The sequence below is a fragment of the Dipodomys spectabilis genome, unplaced genomic scaffold, assembly GCF_019054845.1.
Source record: "Dipodomys spectabilis isolate Male_0828 unplaced genomic scaffold, ASM1905484v1 ptg000219l, whole genome shotgun sequence".
In the NCBI taxonomy this organism is placed as follows: domain Eukaryota; kingdom Metazoa; phylum Chordata; class Mammalia; order Rodentia; family Heteromyidae; genus Dipodomys; species Dipodomys spectabilis.
The window spans coordinates 5,341,622-5,356,940 of NW_024870896.1; the positions used below are offsets into that span (position 1 = coordinate 5,341,622).

General features: G+C 51.6%; 1 protein-coding gene across 1 annotated transcript; it reads left to right on the top strand.

Annotated features, from left to right (window-relative positions):
- The first annotated feature begins 340 nt into the window (after positions 1-340).
- On the top strand, positions 341-10,896 carry Magel2 (MAGE family member L2). Its single transcript, XM_042697396.1, has 3 exons — positions 341-2,098; positions 2,141-4,156; positions 10,825-10,896. The coding sequence occupies exons 1-3, from the start codon at positions 341-343 to the stop codon at positions 10,894-10,896; spliced, it is 3,846 nt and encodes a 1,281-aa protein (XP_042553330.1).
- Positions 10,897-15,319: the final 4,423 nt, after the last annotated feature.

Sequence of the window (15,319 nt, forward strand, 5' to 3'; positions counted from 1 at the left end):
TAGAGGTGGTCGGGGGCGGGGAAGGGGCGGGCTCGCGCCCCCTGCCCTCCCACTTCTCGCGGCCGAGATCTGCGGAGGGACCGGCCGCGCGCACCATCCCCATCACCATCCCCACCGCGGCGGCGGCTCCTCCGGGTCTCTGCACGCAGCAGCAGCAGCGGCGGGAGGAGGCGGAGGCGCCGGCTACCGGGCGGCGGCCGCGACGACCTACGCCGCGGCCGCCGGGTCCCGCTGGAGGAAGAGGCCGAGCAGCAGCTGTCGGAGGAAGCGGCGCGCGGCCGCCGCCTGCCCCCCGCACCACCCCCACCAGCATCCCCACCACCACCTCCACCCTCGGGACATGTCGCAGCTAAGTACGGGCCTGGGGGACGCCGCCAGCCCGCCGCCGGCCGCCGCGCCGGTGGTGGCGGTGGTGGAGGCGCCCAAGCCGCCGCAGCCGCCGCCGCCGCCGCTCTATAGCCGCCCCACCGTGCTGATGCGCGCCCCGCCCGCCTCCTCCCGGGCGGCCCCCGTCCCGTGGGATCCTCCTCCCCTGGACTTGGCGCTGCCCCTGGCCGCCTGGCCGGCGCCCCAGCCCGCCTGGGAGCCTCCCCCGGCCCCGCTGCCTCCCGCGCCCCCGGTGGTGGCGGCGGCGGCCGCGGCGGCGGCGGCGGCGGCGGCGGCCGGGTCTCCGCTGGTCCAGCCGCCCGCCCTGGGGCCCCCGCTGGTCCCCGCTGCCCAGCTCGCGGGGCCGCCGCCGCCGCCGCCGCCGCTGGGCAAGCCTCCTCCTCCGACGCCCGGAGTCCTGATGATCCACCCGGCTCCTCCTCCTGGGACCCCGCTGGCGCAGCCGCCGCCGCCGCCGCCGCCGACGCCGGGAGTCCTCATGCTGCACCCGTCTGCGGCTCACGGGGCCCCGCTGCCGCCTCCCCCGCCCCCTCCCCCTCCTCCCCCCGGGACCCCTCTGTCCCACCCTCCTCCGGGGACCCCGCTGGGCCACCCCGGGCTTCCCGGGACCCCGCTGGTGCCCCCTCCCCCTCCGGGGACCCCGCTGGTGCACCCGCCCCCTCCGGGGACCCCGCTGGTGCACCCGCCCCCGCCGGGGACCCCCATAGCGCACCCGCCGCCTCCGGTGACCCCGCTGGTGCACCCTCCGCCGCCGGTGACCCCGCTGGTGCACCCCCCGCCTCCCGGGACGCCGATGACGCAGCCGACGGCGCCAGGAGTCCTGATGGCCCAGCCGATGACGCCCGGAGTCCTGATGGTTCATCCTTCTGCACCAGGAGCGCCGATGGCCCAGCCGCCGCCTCTGGGAGCCCCGCTGGCCAAGCCTCCGGCTTCCAACCTCATGATGATCCCCCAGGGCGGCAGAGCGCCCATCATCCAGCCGCCGGTGTCCGGAGCGCCCATGGCGCAACCAGTGGCTCCCCCGGCCCAGTCACTGGCCACTTGGGCCCCGCACGGTCAGCCCTTGATCTTGCAAATCCAGTCTCAGGTCGTCAGGGCCCCGCCACAAGTTCCCCAGCTCCCTCCACTGCCTCAGATACCCCAGCTGCCCCAACCGCCCCAGGTGCAGCTGGCCACGCCCCCCGGCTGGCAAACTACCACACCTGGGTGGCAGGCCCCGCCCCAGGCGTGGCAAGCCACGCCCTTGACCTGGCATACCACTCAGGTCACGTGGCAGGCCCCCGCCATCGCCTGGCAGGCCCCCCCGCCGCCCCCGCCACCCCCGCCGCCACCCCCGGTGCGCCAGGGGCCCCCCCCAGCCATGCGTTCCGGGCCTACCCCTATCCGCCCTGGACCACCCCCAGGCATGCGGCAGAGCCAGAATACGGGCCGCCAGGCCTCACCGAGCATGCGCCAGACCCCGCCCTCCATGCGCCAGGCGCCGCCGCTGCTCCGCCAGATGCCCATCCGGCCGGCTCCGCAGGCCTTGGCGTCTCAGCCGCAGCTCTGGCACACCCTGCCGCCTCCCCCACCCCTGCGGCAGGCCCCGCAGGCTCGTCTGCTGGCCCAGCAGGCCCAGGGGCCGCCACCTGCGCTGCAGGGACCCGTGGTGCTGCCCGTTGGCCCCCAGGCGGCCCAGTTAGTGCTGCCAGTCTCACAGCCTGACCCCGAGGCTGACCCTGAGGCTAGCTCGGAGGAGGACGAGGCCTCAGAGGAGGCCCCCGAGGCCGTGCACTGCCCATCCATCATCTGGCAGGGCCCCAAAGGCCAGGTCCTCGTGCCAGAGGAGCTGCCCATGTCGCTGGAGTACGAGGAGGTGCAGCAGGCCGAGGAGGGACCCAGTCACTTCTGGCAGCCTCTGCCCACCCAGGAGGCCCAGGAGCAGGCCCCCGTGATGGTCCAGCTGGAGCAGCAGCCCTTTCGGGGGGCTCAGGACCCCCAAAAAGCCAGGCAGACTCGGCTACCCTCCCAGGAGGCCGAGCCCACGGGCTTGCAGGCAGAAATGCCAACAGTGCAACTGCAACCATCCTGGGAAGGGTCACCCCCCATGCTGCAGGGGGAACCCGAAGGACCCCTAGAGGCGACAAATTTTCCCAGGGGTGCCTCTAGCTCATTTATGACTCCAGGAGGAGAATCTAGGGCCTCTAGCTCTAGAGAGCACGGGGGCTCTTCTAGAGAACGTGGGACCTCTTCGAAGGAGAAAAAGGGCCCTCCCAAAGATCGCATGATCTTTGCTGCCACCTTCAGTGCTACCAGGGCGATGCCAGTCTCCAGGGCACACCTGCCACCTGCCTGGAGGAACTGGTCAGCCACCTCGGAGACCTGCATTGCCACCCCGAGGGTCTCTCCATCTACCTCCTACTACCGGGCTGCCTCTCCTCATGCCTTCACAGGCCCACTGGCCACCACTGAGGGCCCCAGGCCACTGCCCTTTTGTCTGCCTGGGCCATACGCCTGCATGGGGCCACCCCTGCCTGCCGTCCAGTGGGTTCCAGAACCCCAGGTGAATGCCCCGAGGGCATTCAAGAGGGTGCCCACCGTCCCCATGGCGACAGCCCCTGTCCCGATGGCCACAGCCGTTGTCCCTCCGGTGGTGGCTGCGGCAGCAGCAGCGGCAGTGGCAGCTGCCCCTGCTCAGGAGGACTCCAAGACCGTGGAGCCACCACGCCGCCCGTGCAAAGCCACACGGAAGAAGAAGCATCTGGAACCTAAAGAGGACAGGGGGGGCCGCCGGGGGGCCATGTGTGACTTCCTGGGCCTGCCAGCTGGGGAGGATCCCAGAGTGTGTTACTGGGAGGGACAGGGCTCTGACCAGCTTCTGGGGGACTACCCCTACATCTCTGGTGCCATAAGTGGTTGGGAGTGCAACAATACCTCCAGGATCCTGAGTGGATGGGAACCACCCAGCACCTGCTGGGCGGTGGATGGCCCCAGCACCTCCAGAGCCACAGGTCACTGCAGAGGCCCACACTGCTCTCTGCCATTAATCAGTGAGGCCTTCTGTCTCTCTCAGGGATCCAGGGCCACCCAGAGGGGTCGCCACGGGGCACTGGAGCCATTGTCTCCCTCAGATAGGAGAACAGATCCACTGGTGCAATTTCTCTTGGTCAGTGACCAAGTCCAGGTGCCCATCCAGCACTCGGAGATGGTAAATGTCGTCCTCCGAGAATACAACCCCGAGTGCTTTGATGATGATGAGGAGGAGGAGGACGACACTACCACCATGAAGCGGGGGTGTGCCTTTGGTCGGTCAAAGGGCGGCTGTGCCAGAAGCCGGACCGATGTGATCATGCAGAAGCTGGGGGAGGCTCAGGGTGGTTTTGTGGCTCCCTGCTTAGACAGGCCCAAGTTTGGCCTTCTGATGGTGGTGCTGAGCCTCATCTTCATGAAAGGCAACTGCATCCGGGAGAGTCTGATCTTTCATTTTCTCTTCCGGCTAGGGCTGGATGTCCGGGAGACCACCGGTCTCTTTGGGAATGCAAGGAAGCTCATTACGGATGAGTTTGTGAGGCACAAGTACCTGGAGTACAGGAGGATCCCTTGCACTGAGCCAGCGGAGTACGAACTCCTCTGGGGGCCCCGGGCATTCCTTGAGACCAGCAAGATGCTGGTCCTGAGGTTCCTGGCCAAACTTCACAGGATCGACCCCCAGAGCTGGCCCTTCCATTACCTGGAGGCGCTGGCAGAGTTTGACAGTGATGATGAGGAGGATGTGGAGGTGGAGGTGGAGGTGGAGGTGGTGGAGGAGGAGGAGGGCGATGACAATGAATCTGATGAGGAGCCCAGCAGCAGCACGGCTCCCCGCTAAGATGGGTTACAGAGAGACATCATTCCAGTGGGTCCAGGGCCAGAGGCCACAGAGAGACTATAGGGGGGAGGGGGAAGGGGTAATCTGTTCCTGTTGGGGTTTTTTTACATAAAAAAAATCCAGTTCTGTGGTACGTGATGTGAACTTGAAGTTTTCAACCTGATCGTGTACCTTGCCAAAGCTTTTTGTACGTTCTTATGTGGTGTTCATTGGGACTGGCTGCTGTTCTCTTTGGTACTTTTTGGCCTCTGTAATTTTTTTTTTGTCAATGAGATGTATGGTTTGCTGTCATGTATCCTCAGTGTTATGTTTTTTATCAGAGTTGCGCATATTTTGTGAAATGAATCGCTGAGTGAAACTGTTGTTCCCCTTTTTTCTGGTACAGTTCGTGTGTGAACTTTGTGGTGGGGTTTGTTCTTTGACTGTGAAATGCCTTGTCAGTTTAAAAATTATCTGGAGAAAATCTAAAGATCTATATCTACAGATAAAATATTCTTTCAGTATAAGACGGAAGTGTTTGTCTTTATTCTAATTCTTACCCTCTTAGGAGCCAAGTTACATCACACTGTTGGAATTGGAACAAAGATCAAGATCATTTATGCACAATAGAAATATATATATATATTTAAAAATATAGTACAGGCAGTTTCCAAGGAAAGTAGATTGTGGTGGGTGGCAAAATATGAGATTCCCAGTCAGCACAAAGTAAAACTTCACAAGTTAGGTATATGCCACCAAGAACCTCTATCTGGCTGGATTTTTAATCCCCAAGTTAAACAAACAAACACGTTAGCAGCAAGCCCATAAAATTATAATGTGAAGAAGGAAATTCCCCTCCCCCCCAACAACTAGCATCCATCAAGATCATTAGCCACACGCAGAAAGGGACAAAGGGCCGCTTGTCAGTCTTGTGGCCCTCAGAGAGGGGGGAGGAATGGGAGTGCAGCCATTGAGATGTGGGAAAGATGTGGAAAAGAAAGATGTCGAGGGGCGAGGGACCCTGAAGACTGCAGGATAGGCTGATGAAATTGGAATTCTTTGGGACGTAGACTGGACTAGGGTGGGGGTTAAGGGGAGGAGGAATCTAAATGAGTGTGGTCAGCTCTTGGGTAAGGGAGGTGTGAGGGGCAGAAGGAAGAGAATCATGGGAGGGACTAAACTGGCCCAAGTGTTTGGGAGTAAGCTATGTGCACACCTATGAAGGTAGGATACGAGGAGGGACTTCCCTGAGGTCATTGTCCTTCCTGCAAATAAGGCATATTTCCACTGCTACCCCTTGTCACAATTGAGAAACTCCAGACCCCTGTGTGTGTGTGTGTGTGTGTGTGTGTGTGTGTGTGTATACACACGCGCACATGCGAATACATGGGCATATGCGTGTGTGGTTAGGAAATTCTATGTGAGGTTAGTAGCAATTGTGGGTTTTATCTGCCACCTACTGGCCATGCTACTGTACTGCAGGTAGCAGGGATACCAAGGCCCTTTCTGCAGTTTTATGTCTTACCTAGATGGTAAGCAGTACAGGTGGTAGCCGCCACATGCATCAGGACTTTGGTTAACAACCTTACCTACGTCTGCGCCCAATGCTTCCTTCTTTCTCCATATAGTACAGGCCAAGTTGAAACCCCTTCCCAAGGCCAATCCAAGGGTCATAGGCCCTGTAGCTTGGCCAATTGGGAACCCTGGGGAGGGGGGCGGGCAGGAAATATGGAGAGACTGGATACTGGATTCCTTCCTGTCACAACAGAGCTAAAGTTATCTTTTTGTTTTTGTTTTTCACACAACTGGACTTATTCCAGATCTGACTGGACAAAGGTGATTTTTACCAAAGTACCCAGATTCCCCCAAAAACTCAGTCCTGCTATCTGAATGCTACCTTCAGTTATTTTTGATGACCAAACAAATACTCAGTGAAGATGATATATGCCCCAGTAGAGAGCAATACTGAAGCTCAGTTTCTTGCTTGGTTTTAATTTATATATAATCTCTTGTGTCAGTACTGGGACTCAAACTCAAGGTCTCACACTCTTTCCGCCCGCCCCCAGCCATGAAGCTCAGGGTCTGGATGCTGTCTGTTAGCTTTTGTGCTCAAGGCTTCTGCTCAACCACTTTGAGCCACAGCCTCACTTCTGGCTTTCTGGTAGCTCATTGGAAATAAGAGACTCGGACTTTTTCTGCCCAGGCTGGCTTTGAACTCTGGTACTTAGATCTCAGCCTCTTGAGTAGTTTGAAGTACAGGCATCAGCTGCAGGCAGATGCCAGCTAAGGTCTCATACTTTTTTTTTGCTGGTCATGGGGCCTGAACTCTGGGCCTGGGTGCTGTCCCTCAGCTCTTCAGCTCAAGGCTAGCGCTCTACCACTTGAGCCACCTTCCCAGCCCCAGGCCTCACACTCCTGCTAGGTCTTTTTGCTCATCGTTGATGCTCTACCACCTGAGCCACACCTTTAACTCTGGCTTTTATTGGCTGGTGGGAGATAGGAGTCTTAAAGATTTGTCTGCCTAGGCAGGCTTCCAACATCAGACCCTAGATGTCAGTAACCGTGAGGAAGATGGGATTGCAGGCGTGAGCCACTCAGTTTATTTATAATCATTTCTATGGTTTTTCTCCCAACCATTTACTCATGGGGACCTTGAGCAGTATTTGTGGAGCAGTATTTGGAGAGATTTAGTCTACACCGTTGTCGCTATATGCCAGGGGGAGCTGGCTTTGCTCCAGCTTGGTTCTGCTGCTCATATAGAGTCCTCCTCTGAACTCAGGATGGGAATAAGTCTTTTCTTTTTCTTTTTTTAGTTCTTTTTTATTTATTTCATTTTTGTTGTTATTATAAAGGTGATGCACAGAGGTGTTATAGTTACATAAATCAAATAAAGAGGACATTTCTTTTTGGACAACGTTACCCCTTCCCTCGCTCTTTCCAGTTTTTCCTGCTCGTCCCCACCCACAAGTTGCATAGTTCATTTTAACATAGTGTCTAGTGAGCACCACGGCTGCATTTGTTCACCCTCTGTCCCTCCATTTCTGTGCTCCCCCTTACCCTCCCAAAAACAGATTAATGAAAAAAAAAAAAACAAGGAAAAAAGAAAAGAAAACCAAAACAACAACAAAGGGGAAAATCTCTTGCTTCCATTTCCTGGAGTTCATTCCAATAAATATTACTGCATATGATCAGAGGCACATAGGCATTGCGCCTTTGTGTTCTTCCCCTAAGAATATCCTCCTTTGGTCTCACTGTGTGTGAATGTCTAGAGTCCTGTTTGATGTATCATGTCCCAGAGTATTTTATATCTAGCTTCCATATTAATAGATGCAAATTCGAATTTTTTCAAATTATGAGACATAAATGACAATAACCACAAAATGCATTTTCTATGTTACAAATGAAAAACTACATAAGCTAAACATTGCACTAGGTATTTTGAAAGCTGATGTTAAGAAAACAGAAGGCAGAATATAAAGATGATATGCAAAATAGATGAAACTATGTGGAAACAAATTTAAGACCTAGTATTTGAAAGTGTGAACAGGTAAATAAACATAGCACAAACATTTTCCCATAAAATGGAGAAAAATAAAGCCCTTATAAGTAAATGAACTGAAAGCATCAAGGAGCATTAATAAAAACAGGAAATAGTTGGGCACTGGTGGCTCAAGCCTGTCATCCCAGCTACTGAGGAGGCTGAGATCTGAGGATCACAGTTCAAAGCCAGCCCAGGCAGGAAAGTCCATGAGACTCCTATCTCAATTAACCACCCCTAAACCGGAAGTGATGTTGTGCTCAAAGTGGTAGAGCACTAGCCTTGAGCAAAAAGATCCCAGGGACAGCTCCCAGGCCTGGAGTAGAGGCCCCACTACTGGGGGGGGGGGGGGGGGAAGAAAAGAAACAACTGATTTCCTTAGTATCTAAAGACAGAAATATTCCACCAGTATTATAATTTCCATTAATGATATTGGCATACCAAACAGCATAAAAGTGCATGAACATCCAGTATGAATAATTGAATCCATGTACTCATCTGAAAAAAAGCATAAGCAATACTATTTACCCCGAAGTCAGTGAATCTTCAAGGAAATAAAACATTGTGGCCTTCCGATGGAAGCAATCTGCAATAAAAGCAAAGAAATAATCGTCAAGGGAATTGCGTGTGGAAGTTGAGAAGACTGTGTGTTCCAAAACTGTGTGATCCAAGGGTTGTGATGCCTAAAAGACTGTCCCTGGACAGAGCTAAGGTTTAGTGATGTTTCCCTTTAAATGTAGGAACTCTTCACTTTGGGTCCTTGACTTCCATTGATTGCAGAATAGAATTTCTGGACAAGTCACAACGGTAATAAAACTGTGGTGGAGCTTTCGTAAGTAAACAAGCAGGCAAGCAGACAGACAAAAGCAAACACAGAACGGCAAGGGCACACTCTAGCGCAGGGTGGGTGCTCTTACAGGAAGACACACACACACACACACACACACACACACACACACACACACACACACACAGAGTGCTCCTTGGCTGTTGGAGTATTTATAAGGTAAAGGCAGGGGGTCTGGCTTCAAAGTTATGTAAAGATAGGTGCTTTGTCTTTGCTTTAATCACACTTGGTGTTACTTTCTGAGTTTCTAGGTGAGAATGCATCCTGACATAAAACAGATCCTTACCCTTGAGATAAAGAGGCACCCTGCTATCTGCATTTTAGGGTAGGAGGTGGCTTAAGTTTGGGGAAGCATTTTTCTCAGGAAGGCATACATCGTGCCAGACCAAGTGTTAATTCTTGGGGTGAGGGATACTCTCTTAGGAAAGCATGCCTCCTGCTGTTTCTCTTTAAAGCGAAGATGGCATTTCTATGTTGCTAAATACCATATTTCTGAATTGCCTTCACCAGGCCTTAATTTCCCTAAGTTACCTGCTTTAATTCCCCTTTAAATGACTTTTGTTCCCGGAATCTTAAGGGAAGTTCATGAAGGGATGTCCCCTGTAATGGCTTTAAGATGACTGTACCTCATTTTCCCTTAGTCCATCCTGTTTCAAAACCACAGGGTTCCTCAGAAAACAACTTGACATTTGATGTAAATGGATGTAATGAAAGACTGCGTATCCAAAATGATAGGTTGTAAAGCAGTTTTAAAATCTACATCTGAACAGTAGTTCAAGTATGTACCAGCATATGATAGCCATAAAAGGATTTCAGTAGAAGATTATTTTACATTAGGCTGTATGAGTTTTAGTGGAAAGAAAACACAAAGTAGTATATATGTCTATGTTTTGTTTTCTTTGTGCCAGTATTAAGGCTTCAACTCAGAACTTCATGCTTTTACTTTAGTATTTTTGCTGAAGGGTGGTGCAATACCACTTCAGCCATAGCTCTACTTCCACTTATTTTTTGTCTTTGGTCTGATGTGGGTCTTGAACTCTGGGCCTGGGTGCTGTCCCTGAGCTTTTCAGCTCAAGGCAAATGCTCTACCACTTGAGTCACAGCACCACTTCCAGTTTTCTGGTGGTTTATTGGAGATAAGAGTCTCACAAACTTTCCTGCCCCAGCTGGCTTTGAACCACAATCCTCAGATCTCAGCCTAGGGTTACAGGTGTGATCCACCAGCACCTGGCCCACTTTTTTTCTTTTTTGCAGGTTAACTGGAGATAAATGTCTTTGGATTTGTCTGCCTGGGTTGGCTTCAAACTATCATCCTCAGATCTCAGCTTTCTGAGTAGCTGAAATTACAGGTATGAGAGCCTGGCATCTGGCATTTTTTATGTTTTTGTTCTTGTTGGTCATGGAGCTTTAACTCAGACCTGGGCGCTGTCCCTAAGCAATTTCTACTCAAGGCTAGTGCTCTACCATTTTGAGCCACAACCCCACTTGTGGTTTTTGTGTGGTTAATTGGAGATTAGAATCTCATGGGGACTTTTCTGCCCGGGCTGGCTTCAAATTGTAATTCTCAGATCTTAGCCTCCTGAGAAGCTAGGATTACAGGTGTGAGAGACTGATGCCTGGCTCACTGTTTTTGTTTTTGTTTTTGCTGGTCATAGGGCTTGAACTCTGGGCCTAGGCGCTGTCCCTCAGCTCTTCAGCTCAAGGCTAGCACTCTACCATTTGAGCCATAACACCACTTCCGGTTTTCTGGTGGTTTATTGGAGATAAGAATCTCACAAACTTTCCTGCCCCAGCTGGCTTTGAATCTCGATCCTCAGATCTCAGACTCCTGAGTAGTTAGGATTACAGGCGTGAGCCACCGATGCCCAGCAAGGACCCTGTTTTGAAGCCAGCCCAGGCAATAAAATCTGTGAGAACCCTTATCTCCAGTGACCAAGGGGAAAAGTCAAAAGTGGAGGTATAACTCACATGGCTGAGCTCCAGCCTTGAGCTGAAAAAGCCAAGCAAGTGTGAAATTCAGGCCCTTGAGCTCAAACCCCCAGTGCAGACCCAAAAACAAACAAACAACAACAACAACAAAAGTTGTAAGATCAGTCTGCCCTGCCCAACTGGGAACTTTCTCCCCATCACATCAGCTGTCCAGTTATGGAAGGTTTCCCATTTTGTGGGGTCAGTGGTTCCTTCTTCATGGGTGTGGCCAGTTTCGGGCTCCCACCTTTCCCACAGTGCCTTCTCCTTCTGGGCAGCGGGGCGGCCACTGGTCTCTGTGTCACCGCAGACAGAGAGCAAACCTCATAAGCTGAGGGAAAGCATGGAGGAGAAGACCCCAGTGCTCCTCAGCCTGAGGCCTTCCCTCAGCCCTCAGCTGCAGCAGATTAAAGGTGGCTCAACCCAAACAGGAACTCTAAAAAAATGAACGCCGGGCGCCCTCTGCTGGACAGGTCGCAGACTTCCTTAGGTTCTGAGCTGAAAACCGAAGTAGCCAAGGAGGGAGGGCTGCAGGGGAAGAAGCCCCTACTATTTGGATTTAAGACCCGTTCTGTATGCTCTGGAGTCTTGGAAGCTACAGGGAAGAAGTAGTTTGTTAGGATCTAAAGTCTGGCTTCAGCCGTGCACTGGTGGCTCACACCTATCATCCTAGCTACTCAGGAGGTTGAGATCTGAGGATCACAGTTCAAAGCCAGCCTGGACAGGAAAGTCCGTGAGTCTCTTATCTCCAATTGATCACCAGAAAACCGGAAGTGGTACTGCGGCTCAGTGGTAGAGCACTGGCCTTGAACAAAAAAGCTCAGCAATAGCACCCAGAACCCCAATTCAAGCCCCCTGGCCCACTGAAAAAAAAGAAAAAAGAAAAAGGTAAGAAAAGAAAAAAATAAGTTTGGCTTTCTCAGAAAGACTCTCCAGGACACAAACCCACTGTGTGTCCATCTTCAGGGCCCAGCTAGTTTCTCCTGAGTTCAAGCCATTTCTTAGTTCCAAATCTCTCAGAGTGATCCACTGCAAGTCTCATGAAGGGATCCAATCCTCAGTCTTGCAATAGGAGCATCCTGAAGGCTTGTAATGCTCAAATCCTTTGAGCGTTGGAAAGTCGTAATGTTTAACAGATGGTATATAAGCTGGTATAGTGGCTTACGCCCATGATCCTGGGAATCAGGAGGGGGGGGGGGGAGTAAGGAGGATTGAAGTTGGAGGCCAGCCCCTCTCCCCCTCAAAAAATAAGTTCAGAAGAAGACCTGTCAAATCTTAAAAAATACTCAGGAGGCTGAGATCTGAGGATTGTGGTTCAAAGCCAGCCCGGGCAGGAAAGTCCGTGAGACTCTTATCTCCAATTGATCACCAGAAAACCGGAAGTGGTGCTGCGGCTCAGTGGTAGAGCACTGGCCTTGAACAAAAAAGCTCAGCAATAGCACCCAGAACCCCAATTCAAGCCCCCTGGCCCACTGAAAAAAAAGAAAAAAGAAAAAGGTAAGAAAAAAAAAATAAGTTTGGCTTTCTCAGAAAGACTCTCCAGGACACAAACCCACTGTGTGTCCATCTTCAGGGCCCAGCTAGTTTCTCCTGAGTTCAAGCCATTTCTTAGTTCCAAATCTCTCAGAGTGATCCACTGCAAGTCTCATGAAGGGATCCAATCCTCAGTCTTGCAATAGGAGCATCCTGAAGGCTTGTAATGCTCAAATCCTTTGAGCGTTGGAAAGTCGTAATGTTTAACAGATGGTATATAAGCTGGTATAGTGGCTTACGCCCATGATCCTGGGAATCAGGAGGGGGGGGGGGAGTAAGGAGGATTGAAGTTGGAGGCCAGCCCCTCTCCCCCTCAAAAAATAAGTTCAGAAGAAGACCTGTCAAATCTTAAAAAATACTCAGGAGGCTGAGATCTGAGGATTGTGGTTCAAAGCCAGCCCGGGCAGGAAAGTTCGTGAGACTCTTATCTCCAATAAACCACTAGAAAACTGGAAGTGGCGCTGTGGTTCAAGTGGTAGAGGGCTTACCTTGAGCTGAAGAGCTCAGGGACAGCACCCAGGCCCAGAGTTCAACCAACAACAACAACAAAAAAAAACAAACTAAAAAATGTGTGTGTGACAGGGAATATCTGTCACCCAAACTACAGAGGAAGGATAAGTAGGAAGTTCCCAATCCAGGATGAGCAGAACATTAAGGTGAGACCTTCAAAAACTAAAGGAAAAAAGTCTGGGGCAAGGCTCACGTGGTAGAGCCCCAGCCTCACAAGTTCAAGGCCCTTAGTTCAACCTGAGGGGGGGAGGGTGAGATAAGGAAATAGATGATAAATAAAGAGGGAGGGAGAAAAAGGAGGAGAGGGACGAAGGGAGAGATATGAAAAAGAAGGTAGAGAAAGCTAGGCACTGGTGGCTCACGCCTGTAATCCCAGCTACTCAGGAGATCTGAGGATCCAGGTATGAAGCCAGCTGGGGCAGGAAAAGTCTGTGAGACTCTTATCTCCAATTAATCCCAGAAGAAGCCAGAAGTGCAGCTGTGGCTCAAATGGTAGAGTAAAAGCCTTGAGTTCAAGCTCCAAGACCAAAAAAAAAGGTAGAGAAAGAGGGAGAGGCTGGGCACCGGTGGCTCACGCCTGTAATCCTACCTATTCTGGAAGCTGAGATCTGAGAATCAGGGTTCAAAGCCAGCCCGGGCAGGAAAGTCTGTGAGACTCTTCTCTCCAATGAACCATTAGAAAACTGGAAGTGGTGTGGTGGCTCAAGTGGTAGAGCACTTGCCTTGAGCTGAAGAGCTTAGGGACAGTGCCCAGGCCCAAAGTTCAAGCCCCATGACTGACCAACAAAGAAAAAGAAAGAAAGAAAAGAAAGAGGGAGAGGGAGAGCTAGGAAGAGATATTGAGGGAAATGGAGAAAGGAAGGAAGGAGGGAGGGGAAGAAGGAAGGGGGAAGGAGAGACAGTATGCCAGTGGGGAGCACTTCTCATTAACTTATTTCCACACAATGAAAGCACCTTCCTGTGTCCAGGAAGATGCTGTTCTCTGTGCCAATGGCCTGGGGTCCTGCATGCTGCTGGCCCCCCTGTGGATGACATGGGCTTCCCATGCCTTTGTGTCTGCTTCTGAATGGCTGAGAGCCCAGGCAATGGCAGAGTACAGCCCGCCAGCGCCGGTCACCAGGACCTTTTCTCCAATCAGCAAACCTGCGGGAGGGTGCTCAACTGCGTCTCAGACTCTTCCCCCTGAAATCGAGACGCAGCCCCAAGATGTGCAATAGGAATGTGGATGTTGTGTTGAAAAGTGAGTGTTTGCTTGGCTGGGAGCTACAGAGATTGTGCAGGAGAAATCAGGTTGATCCTTTGTTTCCTTTTTCCAGATGTGTGTATCTTATACAGCTGTGGAGCCACATCAAGCTGGAACAGGCACATCATTAGTTCAGCAATATTATCCCTGCTCCTAAACCAGTCCCTACCACCGCAGTCCACACACAGGACTGACCCACCACCACAGACTTCTCTCTTGCTGCACAACCATACCTGAGCCTTTCCCAGCATGCCCGATCTCTGGCTATCACCACTTTTGTTGTCATTTCAAGAATATTATCAGCCAGGTGCTAGCAGCTCACACCTGCCACCCTAGCTCTTCAACAGGCTGAGAGCTGAGGATCGAGTTGGAAGCCAGCCTGGGCAGCAAAGTCTGTGGGACTCTTCTTATCTGCAATGAGCCAGAAAAAAAAAGTCAGAATTGGAGCTATGGCTCAAGTGAAAGGAGTACCAGCTTTGAGCAGAAAACACCAAAGGAGAGCAAAGGGACCTGAATTCAAGCCCTAGGATGGACCAAAAAAAAGAAAATAAAGAATATTATGCAAACAGGATTATCCCTTTGAGACTGGAATATTTTCCTTCAGCATTATGTCTTTGGTATTGATCCAAATGATTGCATGTGTCAACAGTTAATTCCTTTTTAATACTATTAAAATATTTACTTACAGAAGATATTTACTAAAATATTTTGTATTATCCCCAGTTCTGAGCTGTTACACATTTGCTATGAAAATGCCAGCCAGCGCCTGCTTCTTTTTATTATTGTTGTGGTAAGAATCAAACCCAGGGGCTCATGCATGCTTAAGCAAGTATGTTCCCACAGAACCACCCCCAAGCCCAGATTTTGATTTTGATTTAATTTTTTGTCAGCCATGGGACTTGAACTCAGGACCTGAGTTTTTGTGCTCAAGGATAGGACTCTGCCACTTGAACCACAGCTCCATTTTTGACTTTTTGGTGGTTCATTGGAGATAAGAGTCTTGCAGACTTTTCTGCCTGGGCTGGCTTTTAGCCATGATCCTCAGATCTCAGCCTCCTGAGTAGTGAGGATTCCAGAAAAGGTTTGTGTGTTGGCCCTCCTTGATGATTTTGTGTTACTCTCCTTTGCTCATTTTCTAAATGACTTTTTGTTGTTGTTGTTTTGAAATTGTTGAGTATTGAGCATTCTTTCAATATTCCAGACAGGAGTCCATGATTAGGCATGTACAAGTACTCTTTTCTAATTTGTAGTTGGGCTTTCCATCTTTAATATGGGTCTTTTACAGAGAAAAGAAAATTTTTAGTTAGGCTTAACTTCCTTCTCCTGGTGATTATCTTTTTCATTTTTTTGCTGGCAGTGGGTCTTGAGCTCTGGGCTTGGGCATTGTCCCTCAGCTCTTCAGCTCAAGGTGAGCACTTTACCACTTAAGCCACAGTGCCACTTCTGGTTTTCTGGTGGCTAATTGGA

Coding starts and splice junctions, on each gene's coding strand:
- Magel2 (XM_042697396.1), top strand. CDS start 341: ATGTCGCAGCTAAGTACGGGCCTGGGGGACGCCGCCAGCCCGCCGCCG. Junction 2,099..2,140: donor TCTCACAGCCTGACCCCGAG/GCTGACCCTGAG, acceptor GAGGCCTCAGAG/GAGGCCCCCGAGGCCGTGCA. Junction 4,157..10,824: donor ATGTGGAGGTGGAGGTGGAG/GTGGAGGTGGTG, acceptor CCTTTCCCACAG/TGCCTTCTCCTTCTGGGCAG.